The following is a 17,685-nucleotide window of genomic DNA, read 5'->3' as shown; positions in this document are numbered from 1 at the left end:
AGGACAAAAGTTGGTAACTGCCAATGTCACCTTAAAATTTGAGGCTTAAGTTCCTTAAGCACTTCTGAGAAATTACTGCTAATGTGTGCAAAACAGTTGTCTGTATTTAAATTCTCTCCATTTAAACTCTTCTGTACTTATCCTGTCCTGTCGGAGGCCATAGTTTTCCTATCATCTCCCTTTAGACTCCAGCTGAAAGAATAATCTGTGCTCATAGAAGAGGGTATTTTGCATGATTTCAGAGCTCATCTCAAACTGCGCTAGTCTTCTTTAGCAATGCTTCTTCAATTAGTGACCATGCCATGATCATCTTTCTTTGTCTTTACTTAGATAATGATTTATGCCAACTGACAATTTGGATAACCGTACTGTCAACCAGGGTTAGACTTATCCTGCCTCCTTGCTGTACTTTCTCAGTACATTTCCAAGTAAAACATCTTGCCCTATTGCTTCCCTCTTTGCTTCAGGGTTAGACTTATCCTACCTACTTGCTGTTACTTTCTCAGTACATTTCCAAGTAAAACATCTTGCCCTATTGCTTCCCTCTTTGCTCCTTAACATTTGAAGCCATGTATTTTCAGAATAATAAAATAGTTATTCATTAGTGTAACCTGTGCTAAGCTCTTGAAAAACAAAGACCAGTTTTAAGTCATTAGGATATATTCAGTGTCATGCATACTTAAATTACAGTACTGTTACAGAATATTAGCATACTGTTTTGCTTCTTTTTTCCCCTTCTGGAAAGGATTTATTTAGAAAAACAAAGTCAAAATCAGCCACTGCATTTTCTCAGAAATATGCAAGAATTGCTCTGTGCCGAGTTGTAGAAGCAGGTGATTCCTAAGTTAAATATCTGAAAGATCTGTAAGTAAAAGCATGCATATTTACACAGTGCATTTTAAAGATATTTTCATCTCTAAATGAATGAGTTTTAAACTATCATGGAATTCTAAAGGAAGTCACAATATGATTATAATTATAATACTGTGTTCAGTGTGCCTTCTGGTTTTAATCACATTCCTTTTAACTACTGCTATACCTTTCCTTAATTTTTTTTCCTCCAAAAGCAAGAAGCAGCTTTTCCCATAGAAGGGTATCACCTTGGTATTCAATGATACCAGATGACAAATGCTTAAGTATTTTACTGCAAGCAGCAACTCTTATGCATCATTTCTTCAGGGTTCTTTGGCCAACTCTTCCTCTCTTGCTATAGAGACATTTCCCAAAACATTTGTCTGTTGCTCTTCTAACTTATCTTTTATTCAGAGTTGTAGGGTTTTTTCTTCATCTTCGTACCAAGTCATGTACGTATTTCTTACTCAAAACCAACTTTAAAAGATTTATATGGAGGATCAGGAGATTTACTAATAAATTAGCTAAAGAAATGTATAAAAACACAAACAAGTTTTTCCTCCACAGATAGCAAGTGTTTTATAGTTCTTCTCTGGTAATACTGCTAGCTACGCCAAATATGTAGTGTGCTTCTTGTTATACTTCTGTGAAATGAGCTTTAGGGTTTCTATTGCCTTTAGCAAAATAAGAAAATATTGCTGTGCCACCTCAGCATCATCTAATAGTCATTGACATTCTACACTCCTTAGGGCATATTTTAGCCATAATTCAACAATCTTCTCAAAGAACGAGATTATTTTTTTTCAAAATCTCAATAAATATTAAAATTTGAAACAAAACACAGTAAGTACCTGGGAAATACCTCCCTCCCTCCAAAATTAGCTTATTAAGTTTTTCTTCCTGAACAATAGCATTGTTCCACCTGGTATATTTAATCATTAGGTGATATATTTTGAATAAATTTTTATAATTTATTTTGTTTACAGACACCCAAAGAGACACAAATGATCATTCAATGAACTCACGGGTTAAATGGAGGGAGTTTAAGACAGTTTCTAAAATAATAAGGTACCTCAAGCATAGCTTTGAGAGTGTATGAAATGTAATATAAGTTACCCAAATTTATCATTGCTGTAGGGCAGTAAAACACTTTCATTGCAAATAATGTACTAATAATACATGAGCAGAGCTAACAAACAAAGCAGTTTGCACAGCAGTTTATGGGCTCTAGCTTATGATATGCTAAGCTTCCTGAGAACTCCTGGGGTCATCAGAGGACTACTGTGAAACTTTGAAGAGCTTCAGGGTGCCTGGTGCTCCCCAGAAGGGATAGCTACAGAAGGCTGTGACTGCTGACAAGCTGCAGCAGTGTCCCACAAGCTTTGTTGCCAACTTTCCTTGATTTATGGGGACTTGAAGCTTTTTGTTTCCAGTTGACTCCACATTAAGGACAGCCAAGCATGCTTTCAGCAAATGCTAGAAAGAGTGTATGTGACTGCCAAGCCCAGAGCACAGCCAACAGAGTAGAAGGGGCCAGAAATTCCACTGAGGACACTGTGTACTTAGGTAGTGAGGTGCTGCAGGGCACTGTCACTGACCATCCGCAGGAGTAACTAGATCAGCCCAATGGAGACCTCAAACCAGACTGAGCTCCTCAGGGAGAATGCAGTTCTGTAGGCCTGGAGCTGCAGAATTGTCTGGAACCTCTTGTTGAGGCTGGGATCTGATGATAGTGTCCCTGCCTGGAGGAAGCACTTGTATGCTGGAGGAGGATCTGTGTTGCCAAGTAAAGGAGCTTCAAGAGGCAGTCAGCACTCTGTGAAGCTGAGATGGGGAAAATATCATTCTCTCCAAGACCCTACAATTACTAGAACCTGAACTCCGAGGCATAGTGAAGGAGAACCAGAAAGAACCTTTGCATAAGATTTTGGAAATGGAGTTGCAATGAAGGCTAGAAGCCTGTAACCTTGACAACAGGATGAGGGATCCTGTGCTATCTGAGCTCTGCCACTACAGAGTAGGCTCAGTGACCCGGTACCAGAGGATGAACTAGAAGCTCTGTCCAGTGAAGCATCTAAATCAGCTTAACCTGAGTCATGAGGCAGCACCAGAAGGAAGGATGAGTGATGGCAAACTGGGAGACTCTCAGCTGCAGGCTCCTGATAGGAGATATTCTGAGTCCAGAGGGTAATAGCTCAAGTCCTCATGAGGCCACTCTTGATTATCTCTAAAAAATCTTGGTGACAAGGAGAGGTTTTTAAGGATCAGAAGAAGGGTTATGGAAATATGTCAGAGAATGGAATGGATAAAGGAAGAAAATAAGAAGGCTAGGAATGGAGAAAATGACTGCTACTTTCAAGAAAGGCAAGAAGGATCTGGGCAACTGTGGACAAGTTAGCCTTACCCTGGTCCCTGGAAAGATGATGGAGAAAATAACCCTTGAAACTATTTCCACACACATGATGGAAGAGAAGGCTCTCAGGAAAACGTTTTCATGAAGGGGAAAGCCATCCTGATGCACTCAGCTCTGCCACTGAGTAGGCTCAGTGACCCGGTACCAGAGGATGAACTAGAAGCTCTGTCCAGTGAAGCATCTAAATCAGCTTAACCTGACTCATGAGGCAGCACCAGAAGGAAGGATGAGTGATGGCAAACTGGGAGACTCTCAGCTGCAGGCTCCTGATAGGAGATATTCTGAGTCCAGAGGGTAATAGCTCAAGTCCTCATGAGGCCACTCTTGATTATCTCTAAAAAATCTTGGTGACAAGGAGAGGTTTTTAAGGATCAGAAGAAGGGTTATGGAAATATGTCAGAGAATGGAATGGATAAAGGAAGAAAATAAGAAGGCTAGGAATGGAGAAAATGACTGCTACTTTCAAGAAAGGCAAGAAGGATCTGGGCAACTGTGGACAAGTTAGCCTTACCCTGGTCCCTGGAAAGATGATGGAGAAAATAACCCTTGAAACTATTTCCACACACATGATGGAAGAGAAGGCTCTCAGGAAAACGTTTTCATGAAGGGGAAAGCCATCCTGATGATATCATTCAATGAGATGACTGGCTTGACAGATAATGAGAGGACCGTTTATTCTGTTTCTTTTTACCTTAGCAAGACTTCACACACTACCATAACAGCCTCATAGAAAAAACATGCTGAATTGCTGGACACAAAGACCATATTCAACATAATTCATGCTTTCATCACATTATATAGCAGTGACACTAAAACTGAAATTCAATGGCTTGTCTTTTGTAGCTACAGTTCTGGTCAATAACAAAAATGCTGCCACCACATAGCAATCTTGGGTGAGATGTCGTGGGATGTGATGATGTGTGGGATGGTGAGAATTAAAAATAGGATAGATAGAAATAAGATAGGCAATGCACAAAAAGAATGTCTGAAAAAAGTTTTCAAGACAGATTTCACTACCTCATTATTTTTAATCCTAGTATAATAATGTTTCTGTTGCACATGATTCATAATAGACTCACTCCTGCTTGTTCTTTTGCCCTTCATTTAACTGCTCCCTTAAAGAACATGCACATTTTTAATTTGGAAAACCTTAATAAAATAGGAAGTTTAAACAAGCAAATAAACAAAAAATGCTGCTGACACTTTAAAAATGGCTCATTAGAAATGAATGGGAAAACCATCTGTCTTTGTTAGCGACAGATTAGATATTTCATGCATCAGCAATATCTAATGCATGTACAAAGGAACAGAATTTTTCAAGGATTATGGGCATTGCTGCTGACATTATATCCTTTTGAATCATGAAGAATCAGTAATAAACAGTTCCACATAAAAGAACAGGGTGTAAATCCCATTCTTATTACTATAAAAACTGTACTTTTTCCTTTGACTTGAGAGGTCCTTAGTGAAATCTATGCTTCACTTCTTGGAAGAGATTTCATTGGTTTCATAGGCATTGTTCCTTTTTCCTATGCTCTTAAAGCAATTCTAAAGTGGTCAAGGGTCAAAATTTTTGTAAATTCATTATGTCAGTTTTAATGTCAAGATATTACATGTGTTTGTTTTGTCTTGAAATGACTTCACAGCCAAAAGAATACCAAGGTTTCATCTTCAATTATGAGGCATTTTCTTTTGAAGTAGAGAATTCAGAGCATAACTGCCACAATATCTTTAAAAAAAAATAGAATGGGATGAAAACTACAAAATTGGTTTTGGAGAAGAGCATTATTGTATATTTAGAAAACCACTTTTGAAAAAGTATGAGTTACTCAGATAAAACAGTTGCATCTTAGAAATAATTGCTTATACATGACAGCATAATATGAAACATACATACACATGTAAAAATTATACATTAAATGGTTCTAGTATAAGTGAACTATACACAACACAATTAGAAAATCAACATTGGCTTCCCCACCACTAGTTTCTATAGGTAATAAAATTTTAGTTAATTGTCTTTTTGGATTTTTCTGGGATTTACACTGTGTGTGCTTTGTTAGATCAATAGAAGCATTATAGGAGTTTATTTAGACTGAAATTACAGACTGTACACTGTTAGAGATCCTCTATAAACCAGTGCTCACTCTTCAGCCATAGCAAGCAGAATAATTTGGGAACAGTAACCATCATATTTTCTTCTACTAAATGCCAGTTTGGATATATGAAAAAAAACTGTCAGAGTTATAGAAGTGAGCCTTTATCTTTGAAGGTCACAGGTGGAGAAAAGGGACTACAAATACAAAAAACACAGCTCTCTATGAACATCCATAACCATTGTTATATGTAGGTCCCTTGGACTTGTTCATTCCCTGTGTGGCAGGGACAGTCATAAAATTTTCATAGGTTTGCCCTATCGAAATAACTCAGTGAGACACACATAGAAGAAAGTTGGATTGTTTATTTGACAGTAGATATCAAAGATAGATAAAGACATAACTGACTTTCGGAGACAAATAATTTTTGTTCTTTGCTTTTACACCTTATATCAGAACAATAATCTTTATAAGGACAAAGCTATTTTTTAAAATGCTATTTGCCAGGACACATCGAGTCAAATTTGGTTTTTTTAACAGAATCTGCAGTAGAGAAATAGCTACCTCTTGTGTGACTGCAGTATTGGAGCAGTGCAGATATATTTGTTTGTTTGGTTTTTTATAACTTTGAGAAGTACTGTCTTGCTTAAAGGTGTTTAATTTTTTTTTTTTTTTACTATTTATATGCTTGGAAATTGTAGCACTCCTTGAAAAAAATTTTCAAGGTTTTACTACTATAAATATTCTTTGGCGAACCTAATCATGATCTGTTAGGTGATTTTTGGTAAATTTAGTCTTGAAAGATGAAATGCTAATGTCTCTGGTGTTTTTTTGAGGTTACAATCCTCTTGCACTATTAGGTGAATGGTAAAAGGTTATAAGTTGACATATTAATGAAGGTCAGTTCGTGCAAATCCTTTTTTATTTTCTTTCTCTTATTCTAATAACAAATATGAAAACAGAGACATCTCTGCTTCTTAATCTATTTACAAAATATTTTCTAGACTGCCAATATTAATTATGACACCCTCTAGCCTTTCTAAAAGTTTTATTTTCTATAGGCTCTTTTGAAAATCTGAGTTATAGTGTTGAAGTTAGCATGATTGCTGCTGAGTGTTGAAAATGTGTCAATAGTTCTCTTCAAATATGTAAGTATAGATACTATATGGTTAAGTGATGCCATTATGATCTAATATATCCTGCCATAATAAATACAATATCTATCCTTGGTTATGAGTTTTTTATAGGCATCTAATTGGTTCTAGGCATAAAGTATTCAATGTCTTCTATGTTTGGAATAAATAAAAAGAAAAAAGGGAAAAAAAAGAGAGAAAAAATATATTAGTCAATTTGTTCAAATAAATGTTTTCTTATACTCTTGCTTTTTTTCCTGGATCATATAGTGCTTTAATGTCAGACTGAGCCATAGAAATATTGTTTCTTCTGTGATTCTCTTCCTTGAAACTTGAGTAGACCTCAGGTAAACATCAATCAACAATTCTGAAAATTTTTCCATAGAATATTGGAAGCAGTTGTCTCCCCTCTCCCCCAAAACTGATAGAGACGTCGTGCTTAAATCACTTGCAGAGTTCAAAAACTGCAATATGAAGGAGATAAACATTTCTTTGCTCATCCATTCAAATAATTATGCAGAGGTCATTTGCACAGACTTCTGAATTGGTGTGCATTATGTTCCATTTTTTCTCATGTCAAATTCTCCAAATGTCAAGGTAATCTATCTTCACAGTTAGATTTGTATTGTTCATGCTTCATAAAATTTCAGAGTTGTAGCATGTTATCTAGCACTTCATGTTGCCATGCTAATTATTCTAATAAAGATTGCAATTGTAATCACCTTTATTTGGCCTTTTTTGATTGCCTGTAGTGGAAGAAACAGACCAGAAAAGATCTCCTTTATTCCCCCTGAGCCAAAGTCCCTTCCACTGTGAGCACTCTAGTCAAAGGGTTCATTTTTTTCTTTTCTGCAATCAGTGTAATCTCTCTGTATAGGGTGAAGAGCTTTGAGGTCAATTGGCAGAACTACAGCTGCATTGCTAAACTTCCCAAATTTAACAAATGTTTCTCCTGGAGGGGCTGTTACTTGCATTCAGGTGATAGCTCCTACTTTTTCAGTGCAGCACTTTTCTTCCTTCAGATTTCTCAGGTCAAAGAGGACTTGTCTCAAAATCAATACTAAAATACTGTAAGAGTTACCTGTAACTCTCAGAAAATATCAGAGCAATAAAAACCAAGAAAAGGCATTGAGCTGCTTTCCATAACAACTACGCACTTTACACAGCAATCTTAAGTTAGAGGAAGACATTTCCAAGGGGAAATAGTGCTGAAGATACCCGTTTCCACAGGTGCAGCAATAAACCCAGTTGTCATCAAAGACCGACATTAAATTAAGAGAGAGGAGCACAAGCAAACAGGCAGCTGGGGAGATCGAAGCCTTTTATTCAAAATCCTTGGAAGATGCAGAGTCATCCTGATACCTGATTTATTCAAATCTGAATCTAACAGATTAACTTGCTGTAACTCTTGGAAGCCACACGACAACCTGTTGGAACCCAGGACACCCAGAGGGGCGCCCTGGGTGACATGTGCCCCTGGCAGGGGGGTGGGGAGTCCTGGCAGGAAGCCAAAGACACCTGGGATTTTGATCTTAACCCATGGAGCAAATTACTAACCTTGTATAAAGAATCACAAGTCACAGAAGTTTAAGTACAGTAATAATGAATTAATCACCAGGTGAAAAGTGGAGTTTTGGGGATTTTATTATAGGGGGTCTAGGAGGCAAGATGGAGGGACTTGGCATTGTCCTCTTCTTCTTCCTTCTTCCTAACCTCCATCTTCTTGGTGATGGTGGCACATTTAGATTGGTCTAGAAGCAGAAGTAGACAGTCTAACATAGGTGATAGGTATTGGAAAATAATGATAAATAAAGTACACCTAACTCGTATAAAATGTAGACATCAGCCCAGGGGTGGGCAGTGTGCCCTTGACAGACCTGCAGAGCAGAACTCTGCAAGTGTGAGAGAAAATATTTTAGACAATAGATAATAAACAACCTTGTGAACCAGAGCTGAAGAATCCTGACTCTTTCTTCGGCCACCAGGCTGGGAAAAAGGGACTCTCGGGTCATCCCGACAGTAGGGAACCCGAGAACAACTGATTCCCCCTGATTCTTGAAAGAATGAAATAATACTTCTCTTTTTTTCTCTACCAATGTGAATCAGTATCACCCAAGATATTGGACATAGATCATTTACTTACTGTTCATGGTAGCACTGATTCACTGATGCTTGGTTATCACAAATTAAGGGTTTTCTCCTTGACACATCTTTGGAGAGGTGCTGCCTGTTAAAAAGGCTGCAAATTACATATTTTCTCTCAGATTGTACAGTGAAATCTTGAATTACCTTGTTACTGCTGTACTATTGTTGTGCCAGTGAGGAATGAAGGGTACAGAGGCAAAGAATGCAGCTCTTGGTGTTAGTGACCAGAGATGGTAAGATAAAAAGGCATTTATGTTCTTTTCCCTTTGCATTTTGTCAGGAACAGAAGGAAGTCTAATGTGGGTTTAGTTAATAGAAGATGTTACTCAAAGAGCAGCTTCACATGCCAAAATGCATAAACATTATCTCTGGGGGTCTGCAGTAATTCAAGAAATTAATGGTGCTACTCAGAAAATTGTTTGACACAGAGGACACAAATTTAAACAGACCTTTCTTTCTCTTCACCCTGTGTTGTTTGATAACTTGCTAAATTGCATTCCAAAATTTTCATATTACTATGACATCCTTTTTGTACATCATGGTAAATTTAGGACATGGAAGCTCCTAAATTTTAAGGGATGATTCAGTATACTTCAATATAATTGTAATTTATTTTAAAAAACTTGAACATGGTAAACAGTTTTTCTAACACCTTAGATAATAACCAGAATTGCAAAGCAAGAGTAAAAAATGCACCCAAACATTGGAGTATTTTTTTTTTATTTTTTATATTAATGTCTATTGCTTCTAAAATAGGAATTTAAGTAGGCAAGACTGATGGGAAGGAACTTCAATAATGGCTTTCCCCAAGGTAATGGTCTATGAACTAGACTACTGATACCAAACATGTTTTATTTTCTGGTTCAAGGCCATGTGACCCAAGTGATCCTCCCATATGACAGCAATAATCTTCAGTTTTGCTTATTACAGTTTTCACTTGTTTTGTTGCCTTTCTTAGTTAAAAGTATTCAAAGTATTCAGCTCTTGTGCTTTTAAAGCACAAACACTCATTCAAATGAGGCAGTTTGACTAGAGATTTTTAATTATTTTAATGTTTACCAGCTGAAACAGATAACAATGTAAATTCATCTGGCCTTGTAGATACGACCAATTGCTGTTATTGAGATAAATAAGGAAAGAGTTTGATCCAAAAAGAAAATGAGTGTGTACCTCATCTCTAGGGTCCAGTAGTCTGAAAGTTGCATTCAGCCTGATATAAGATATATCTTATATTCTGGTTCAGGAAAATTGAAAAAAGAAATCAGCAGCATGAAAAAAAAAAAGAAAAAGTTGAAAGTATAGATACCCTCTGCAGCATGTACAATTCTGTTTCCTGAAACAGAAATGTGTGCATTACACCTGAAACAGAGCTTAAAGCAGAAGCTGAAATATAGTTTGCAGTCTCATTGAGCTGAATGTTACTTTGTGATTGTGTGAACTCATAGCTTCAAATAGAGAATTAAGGAAAAAAAATATGGAAAACAAACAAATACAACTTTCTCTATCTGTTCCTCTAAAATATGTCTGTTTGGGGTTTTTTTGTAGTGTAATGTTCCTGAATACACAGAATATGAGAAATAAATTTTAGTTACTGTTACCAAGGGAAGAACATGAGCAGAGAATTATGAGAGGAAAGTATAAAGAACAAATAAAGTATGCCTTTAAAATAAAATAAAAAAAAAAACAATGATTCAAAGTCTGAAGCAAATGAACTGGAAGGGAATGAAAATGACATAAGCCCTTTGAAGGCTTTCTGTATGCATCAAATATGCAAAACCCTTAGAAAACATTAATAGAGCAGCAGAAACTTAATCATTTTATCTCTCTTCCCAACAATATACCTCACAATTAGTTCTGCTCCAGTTTGAGGTCAATATCCATTTATGTCTGTTATTACCTGGTACCATTCCCCAAGTACTTAAACTAGGCTTTCTTAGCCACCACTTCAGATTGAACCTGTAGACTGCAGGTGGTGCATATACTTCCCATAAGCTAGTATCTACATCTCAGTTGAAATAAAAAATTTTGTGTGTTTGTATGACAAGGTTAACAATAGATTTTTTTCCCCTAATTTTGGCTTCATATCCTTATTCTAACAGTGAATAAAGGCAGGTGGACTTCTTTAATGTATAACTTTTGCAATTTACGTTCACCTATCAATTTGCTCTGTGATGGGCAAATTGGTCTTTGTTTACTTACTGATTAATCCTTTGGAGAGAGCTCCATCAGTCAGTTCCCTCAAACCCCTGGTGCGCATCTCATGGAGTTCCATGCACTTAGGTATATTCAGGTTCCTCAAACCTGAATATACCTAAGTATATCCCTTCTCCTAGGATGGGAAGGACTTCAGACCCTCAGTATGTAGCATGAGCTTCAGAGAGTTGGGAAGTGAGATTAACAGTAAAAACTGAGGCAAATAAAAATGTTGAATATCTCAGTCTTCTCTCTGTTGGTTATTGCCAGTGCTCCTGACTTATTTATTGCAGCAGTACCTTTTCTTAAACCTTACTTTTGTGGCAAACATACCTGAATCCCTTCTTATTCTTTGCAGCTCTTGCCAAATTAATCTCCGAATAGACCTTAACTTTCCTAATGCCACTACTACATATCCAAATGACATCCCATATTCTCTCCAGGGTATATGTCCCTTATTCCTTGCCTGTGTATTTCCTTCTAGCACTTCAGTTTACCCAGGAGACACTTACTAAGGCATGCTGCTCTTCTGCCTTCTTTACCTGATTTCTTACACGGGGAAATCAAGAACTGTGCTCTAAAAAAAAAAAAAAAAGTCTTTAAAGAGCTGCCAGCTTTGTTCAGATCCCGCTTCCCTGAAGACAGTATCATAGGGGATCCCATGGACCCAAATACTGAAATCTAATCTAAATTGCTAATCAACTGAAAGTTTCCTTTCCTAAAATTCAAGGTCCTGACTACTCCACTGTTGTCCTATATCCCTCAAGATTGTTAATTCCATCAGAGCATAAGCACTGCAGCCCAGGTTAATGCTTTCCCTAATTAGTTAATTGGTGTCACATTTGATTGGTTACAAATGGAGAGCTCTAGGAATAAAGTAGGGAATTAATTACAGTAATGATTGTAAAGGCAGGCTTAAATGAATTTAGGGGAGAGAAGGAGAGACATAGGTGAAAATTTGAGATCATCTCAGGGTAGCATATGAGAGTAAAGAACTAGGAGCACAAGAAGAACTTCAGAGATTAACTCGTGACAGTTTTTCAGGTTGAAGCTGGTGAAAGAGGTCTGGTAGCTGTCTGTGGAAAAAAGAACATAATCAACTTTCAGAGCATGAAAGAAAAAAACATGTTTGTAGAAGGAAAGAAGAGATAGAAACATGAGTGTTTGAAGCCTTTTTAGTGACTGGAAGTGTGTGTCCATGGAGCTTTGTGGTGTGTGTTTGTGCCCTAAATTTCAAACTGCATGTATTGAAAGCAAGCTCTTATTTCTCTACTTCAGATGATCCAATAGCCTCTAGCTTACAAGGAATAAATTTGTCACTGAGCACTGTGGTTTCTCAGGCTGTTAGTTGATTTGATTAAATGCACTAAAGAGCATAAATCCTTACTGTAGAATGGCCCATTGTTGCATGTATTGTATGGCTAACAGGGTGACCTAAACTTCACTGAATATCTTGCCATTTCTCATCAAAAATCTGTCAAAGAGGCAATTGAATGATGGAACACTGTAGCTGAGGGTTCAGTTTAGGATTCCTGTTGCTTTGACTGAACCACTGAAGAAAATGCAGTTCTGCTGCTTCTTAAATATTGCAATTTTGTCTACAAAACCACCTTTATCTGTGGCAAAGGTAAGTGCTCTGACTGATAGCTTCTGAAAATTTTTTTATACAGAAGACTAAAAAGTTTTCTTGTATTTTTCCACTATAAAAAAGAGGTCTAAAAGGAAAAAAAAAAAGCTTATTCTACTCTGGAATATTCATCTATATTACTGCTTATCACAGAAGATGCTGAGTTGGAAGGGACCAACAAGGACCATCATCATATCCTGCTCCTGCCCCTGCACAGGACCATCCTCAAGAGTCACACCACGTGCTTTTGTTAAGCTTTGGCATTTTCCAGAGCTTCTAGCTGAGCTAGTTTGGAATAAACCCACCAATATGATTTTCTAATTGATAGACAGCCACTTTAGAACACTTAAGATTCAGGAGAGACTGCCTCTGCAGTTACCATGCTGAAAAAACGGTTTTGGCTTAGAGAAGCTCCTGCCACTATGTACAAATAATTGATAAAAAAGAGCAAGAAAAAAAGGAGACAGACTCTTCTCAGGGGTATCCAGTGACAGGAAAATATGTAGTGGGCAGAAGGTAAACTACATGAAATTCCACATGAAGTTTAAAAAAAATGCTCCTTTTTTAATGTGAATGTGGACAGGTGCTGGGATAGATTTTGCAAAGAGGTTGTGGAGTCTCCATCTTTGAGATACTCAAAACCAGGCTGGACACAGACCTGAGAAAATTGTAGTTGTACCTATTTTGTGCAGGGGAGTCTAGTTGAACCTCAGAAACTTTTTTCAAAATCAACAGTTCAGGTATTCCTAAAATTCTTCCCTGTTATTTAATTTCTTAAAACCTTTAATGTAGAATATAAGGCAGGTGACACCTATATATTTCACAGGAATGTGAGAAGTAGAAAGGGAGTTTTAAGGCAGGTGAGAACCAAATTTAATACTTAACTCATCATATGGAGACAGAGGAACTTTTTACATTAACACTACTTCTCTGGATACAATTCATGAAAGCTTGCAACTTTTAATTATGATTTTAATGTTAATGTAAATGGTAAAATATAAAACCATTAATTTGTGCATTCATTGCCCTCTCCTTTTGGTTATTTTTCTATAGAAAGCTTTTCAATTTATGGAGAGATGTATGGAAAGTAAAGAGATAATACTTATGGAAGTTGATTCATATGTATTGGAGCAATTCTACACTTGTCACAATCTAAGCAGTTAATGGGGCTTATATTATCAAAATTAATAGTTTACATAAAAGAGTCATGACTTGGTTTTCTAATATCAATGGGTGTATTTGGCTTTGGTTATTGGAAAAAAAAATACTGATGTTGGCAAGTTGGTAAAACAATGGAAAGAAATTCAGCTTTGGCTATCTTTACATGGACTCTTAAAAGCCTATATCAGCCTTTTTTTTTTTCCCTGAGAATTCTAGAAATCATCTTGATTTTTGTAATGAAGTGAAAAAAAAATTAGTAATTTTGAAAAAGTGTTTGGATTTTTGCCTTTTGATCAGTTAATTTCCAAGAATAACAGCTATAATAGCTTAACTTATAATTAACTTTTAATAGGCCTAGCACCTCCTTACCTTTTTTTAAATAACAGTTATTAACACAAAATTTTGTCTTGATTCTTAAAACTGGGCCTCAGGATAAATGCTTGTATGTGTTTTATTTTTTTTTTTCATATTTAATGAGACTTCTAGTAACTCTTTTTAATAATCCAGAAAGGAGTACAAAAAGCTCTGTTATTAATTGTCTCCTTTGCATTAATATTGACTGTTGCATCTCAGCTGGTAGCTGGCAGGAAGCCAGGGTAGAACTGGCTAGTTGTGCAGTGTAGATAACTGCTGTGTTTCAGTGACCCTGTGTTCCCTCTAGTCATGTAAAATAGTTTTGATAACTCAGAGGCTGTTATGAAACTCATTAGGGGAAAAAAGGGAATGAAATGTGTTTAATGTTTGCTCCTCTGCACCTCAGTTATGTCCATAAAGTTGGACCAGGTCAGAACTGAACCGTGCTCTCCTAATACAGAGTGAAAGGCTCTCCACTTAATGAGCTTTTTAAGCTAAAAATGGAGCATAGCCAAGTGCTACATACCAATTTGTAGTAGTGCATCAGTAGTAATTTATTCACAACTCCATAAAAGAAGCCAACAAAAAAAAAGAGCAGCTGTAAAACAATTAACATCTGTTGGGTCAGAGTGTTTTCCTATGTTCACTAGGAGACATTTGGAGATGCTTAATTTGTAAGAGTTTGATGCTTTTATATATTGACTACTTAAGGGAAAATTCAGTAAAGCACTGTTTGGGCATGCAGTGTTGTTCAGTGGATGTTGCTTCTAGATAATAATTGCATTCTGCCATGTATAGCAAAAGCAGGCAAATTTGTTGTGCATAAGCAGAGAATAAAACAAAAAAAAATTAATCATATTTATAAAAGTATGTTTTAAGTACTGTAAATGATGAGTCCTGAAATGTGATTTTTGTCAGTTAATTAAGAATGTCTGAATGCTTTTTGATAATAAAGACTGTTAGTTTTTAACATGAGAAAAATACAGTATCCTGATTTTTGAATCCTTAATGCTAAAATATTCAGGCCTTTAAAAGTATAAATTAAATTCCTTTGTAATATCCATTTCTTTTTATGTGACATGGTAATTGTATCCCACAACTAATCAATGCAGAACACAAAAAATTTGAAAGGAAAAACTGGCTTTGGGTGAAATTTGCCACTCATGTGGCAAGAAATACCTGTGCCTTAAAGAACAGAACTACATAATAGATTCTCCATTAAAAGACCTGTTTTTTAAGACAATTTTTCTTATAAAATTATACCTATGAAGATATATTTGAATGTTTTAATACCTGAAATCAATATTGATCAAAGTCGACAAGAGCTGGAATAGTTAATCTTTCATATTGTCTCTTGTCCTGCCAAATAGCTGCAAAAATAAAATTAAATTCAATTTTATTTACAGTGAAAGTAACAAGAATGTATGGCTTTTAAAGTACATAGAAGCCTCTTTTATTGCAGCTAGTGAAGAAATTTGGCTCTGCAAGCTTTGAAAACATTAGCAAATTGTTTTCTTTGAATTTACAGAACCACATCATATGTATATAGTGAATAAAAAAAGTTACTTATCTAATTCATGAAGTTAGGTTCCTTACAATCAGATATAATTTAGATTTTGGTTGAAGTTTTCTCTTCTGTGTTATCACTAACAGATCTTCACAAAAGCAGTCAAAAAAGAGGAAGAACACAATGAAATTAGGATCCTTCATGATTCCTACTTTCTTAAGTGTACTGGAGATGCTCCTTGATGCACTTCACCCCAAACATTGAAGGACTTACTAGTTTCACACATATGAAAAGATGTCCTTCTAATCCTTAACATTTAGAAAATTTGCTTTTCATGTTTGATAATTTGTGTTCTTGTTTAATCTTAAAAGTTATCTAAACAAGATTCTGTCTGCATTTCCTAAACCAGATGGTTCTCCAAGTGATACTGTGACTTAGAATAAGTCATTTTGCTTTTACTCAGATAAATTCTGGGACAATAACCTGAATATAACTTTTATTCATAATGCATTCTCATACAATTGCCAGGAAAAGAAAAGCTAGTGGCAGAAATGTATTATTGATTTTGTTTTAATTTTTTTTGTTATTTTTAAAAGGATTTTGTTTGAAAGGGATTTGGCCAAGCTGTTCTTTTTTATTTTTGCCATGTCAATGCTCTCACTCTTTTTTTTTTGACCCCTTGCAGATGCACATGTACAGCAGGGTGGACAGGGCCAGACTGCAGTGAAGATATAAATGAATGTGAATCTGAACCATGCTTGAATGGAGCCACCTGTTTTGAATCTGTGAAGCCGGGGCAGTTTGTGTGCATTTGTCCTCCATTTTATACTGGTGACTTCTGCCACCAGCGCTTCAGCCCCTGTGAGCTGCCTTACAATCCATGTATAAACAATTCAACCTGCTTGGCACAAGTAGATGGAAATCCAATGTGCATTTGCAAAACAGGTGAGAAGCGGAATAGTTAATTTCTTCCACTTTCTGTTGTGAGCTGCAAAACAGCAAATATATGTTTAATTTGTTGGTATCTTTAATGTAAGTAGAAAAGAATATGTTTCAAAGAACATAAAACCATTTTGAATTGCGGCAGGTCTATCAGTTGTGTTAAAAGACTGGAAAGACAGATGTCAGTTTACTTACTATTAATTTCTTATTTTACAATACTTATTAAATCTATGGTGGTTTAGATTCAGCACTGAGAATCAGCCTTTTTCAGTCAATTGTTACAATGGTATAGAGATAGACATGCACCTGGCCAGCAAAGACAAACTAAATTGACAAAACAGACAGGTGGATTTAGAAAAAAATGTATGCGGCTTGGTGAAAGTACAAAAATTGGAGCAAGTTGGAAATGTTTTTTTTTTCCTGCTGGGCTGTCAGGAAGGCCTGGCACATCAGGGAATTAATCTTCCCTTGCTTAATGGGTATAGTGGGTTTCTCCCTGTATGCACAACGAACCAAATCACAGCAGGTGCTGACAGCTTCCCTGGGCCATGGCTTAAAAGACACAATCTCGCCCTCAATGTACAAGAACTGCTAAGGTGGAACAGAGCAACAGTTTAACTGTGCAGAACATTGCTATACACTTCCATGTAGGCATTGAAGAATACATTAACTAATTAAAAACCATACTGAAAAGTTAGAAAATTTAAGTAGTGGGGAAGTACAATTATTGAAACTGGAACTGGAGCAGGATTTTTAGGTCTTCACTGTTATGCCTATAAAGGTAGGGGTCTCTTAGGGACAAAGGCTAGAAGATAACTGCAGTGTTACATGACAATACTATTAGTTTTCATTTATTAAGCTACAAAGATATGGATGTAATATCTAGGAATGAGGAGCATATAATACATTGGGTTTTTTACTATGAAGGTAAAAGTTACTGCAGACTACTGAGGTAAAAAACCCAAACACCACTGGGGAGCTATGCAAGCTGCTTAGTGAAGCATCTTTAAGAAAGTGCTGTTTTTCAAAAAAATAGGTAGATTACTCCAAGACACTTGATTTAGAAGTAAATGGCATGTGGATTAAACTTCCCAGTAGCTAACAGTCTAGTCATTAGAAAGTTGAGTGTGGCACAACAGGAATCACAAAATGTAGAAGTGCTTACCAAATTTTAACATCTATAGAACACTACATCTGAAATAGGTACAACAGGACCATAAATTATGCCACTACCAGTGATACATATTTAGAAGGAAAAGAGA

At 36.2% G+C, this 17,685-nt stretch overlaps 1 protein-coding gene across 1 annotated transcript in view; it reads left to right on the top strand.

The window, feature by feature from the left end:
- Window positions 1-17,685, top strand: part of EYS (eyes shut homolog) — a 610,207-nt gene that overhangs the window by 166,309 nt on the left and 426,213 nt on the right. Inside the window, exon 13 of the mRNA XM_041477332.1 lies at window positions 16,167-16,426. Within this exon, the coding sequence (XP_041333266.1) occupies window positions 16,167-16,426 (260 nt within the window). The remainder of the gene's footprint in view (window positions 1-16,166; window positions 16,427-17,685) is intronic.

Source organism: Pyrgilauda ruficollis, unplaced genomic scaffold, assembly GCF_017590135.1.
Source record: "Pyrgilauda ruficollis isolate IOZ18807 unplaced genomic scaffold, ASM1759013v1 scaffold40, whole genome shotgun sequence".
NCBI classification, from domain to species: Eukaryota; Metazoa; Chordata; class Aves; order Passeriformes; family Passeridae; genus Pyrgilauda; species Pyrgilauda ruficollis.
Note: the sequence above shows the minus strand (reverse complement) of the source record. Positions and strands in the feature narration are given on the sequence as shown.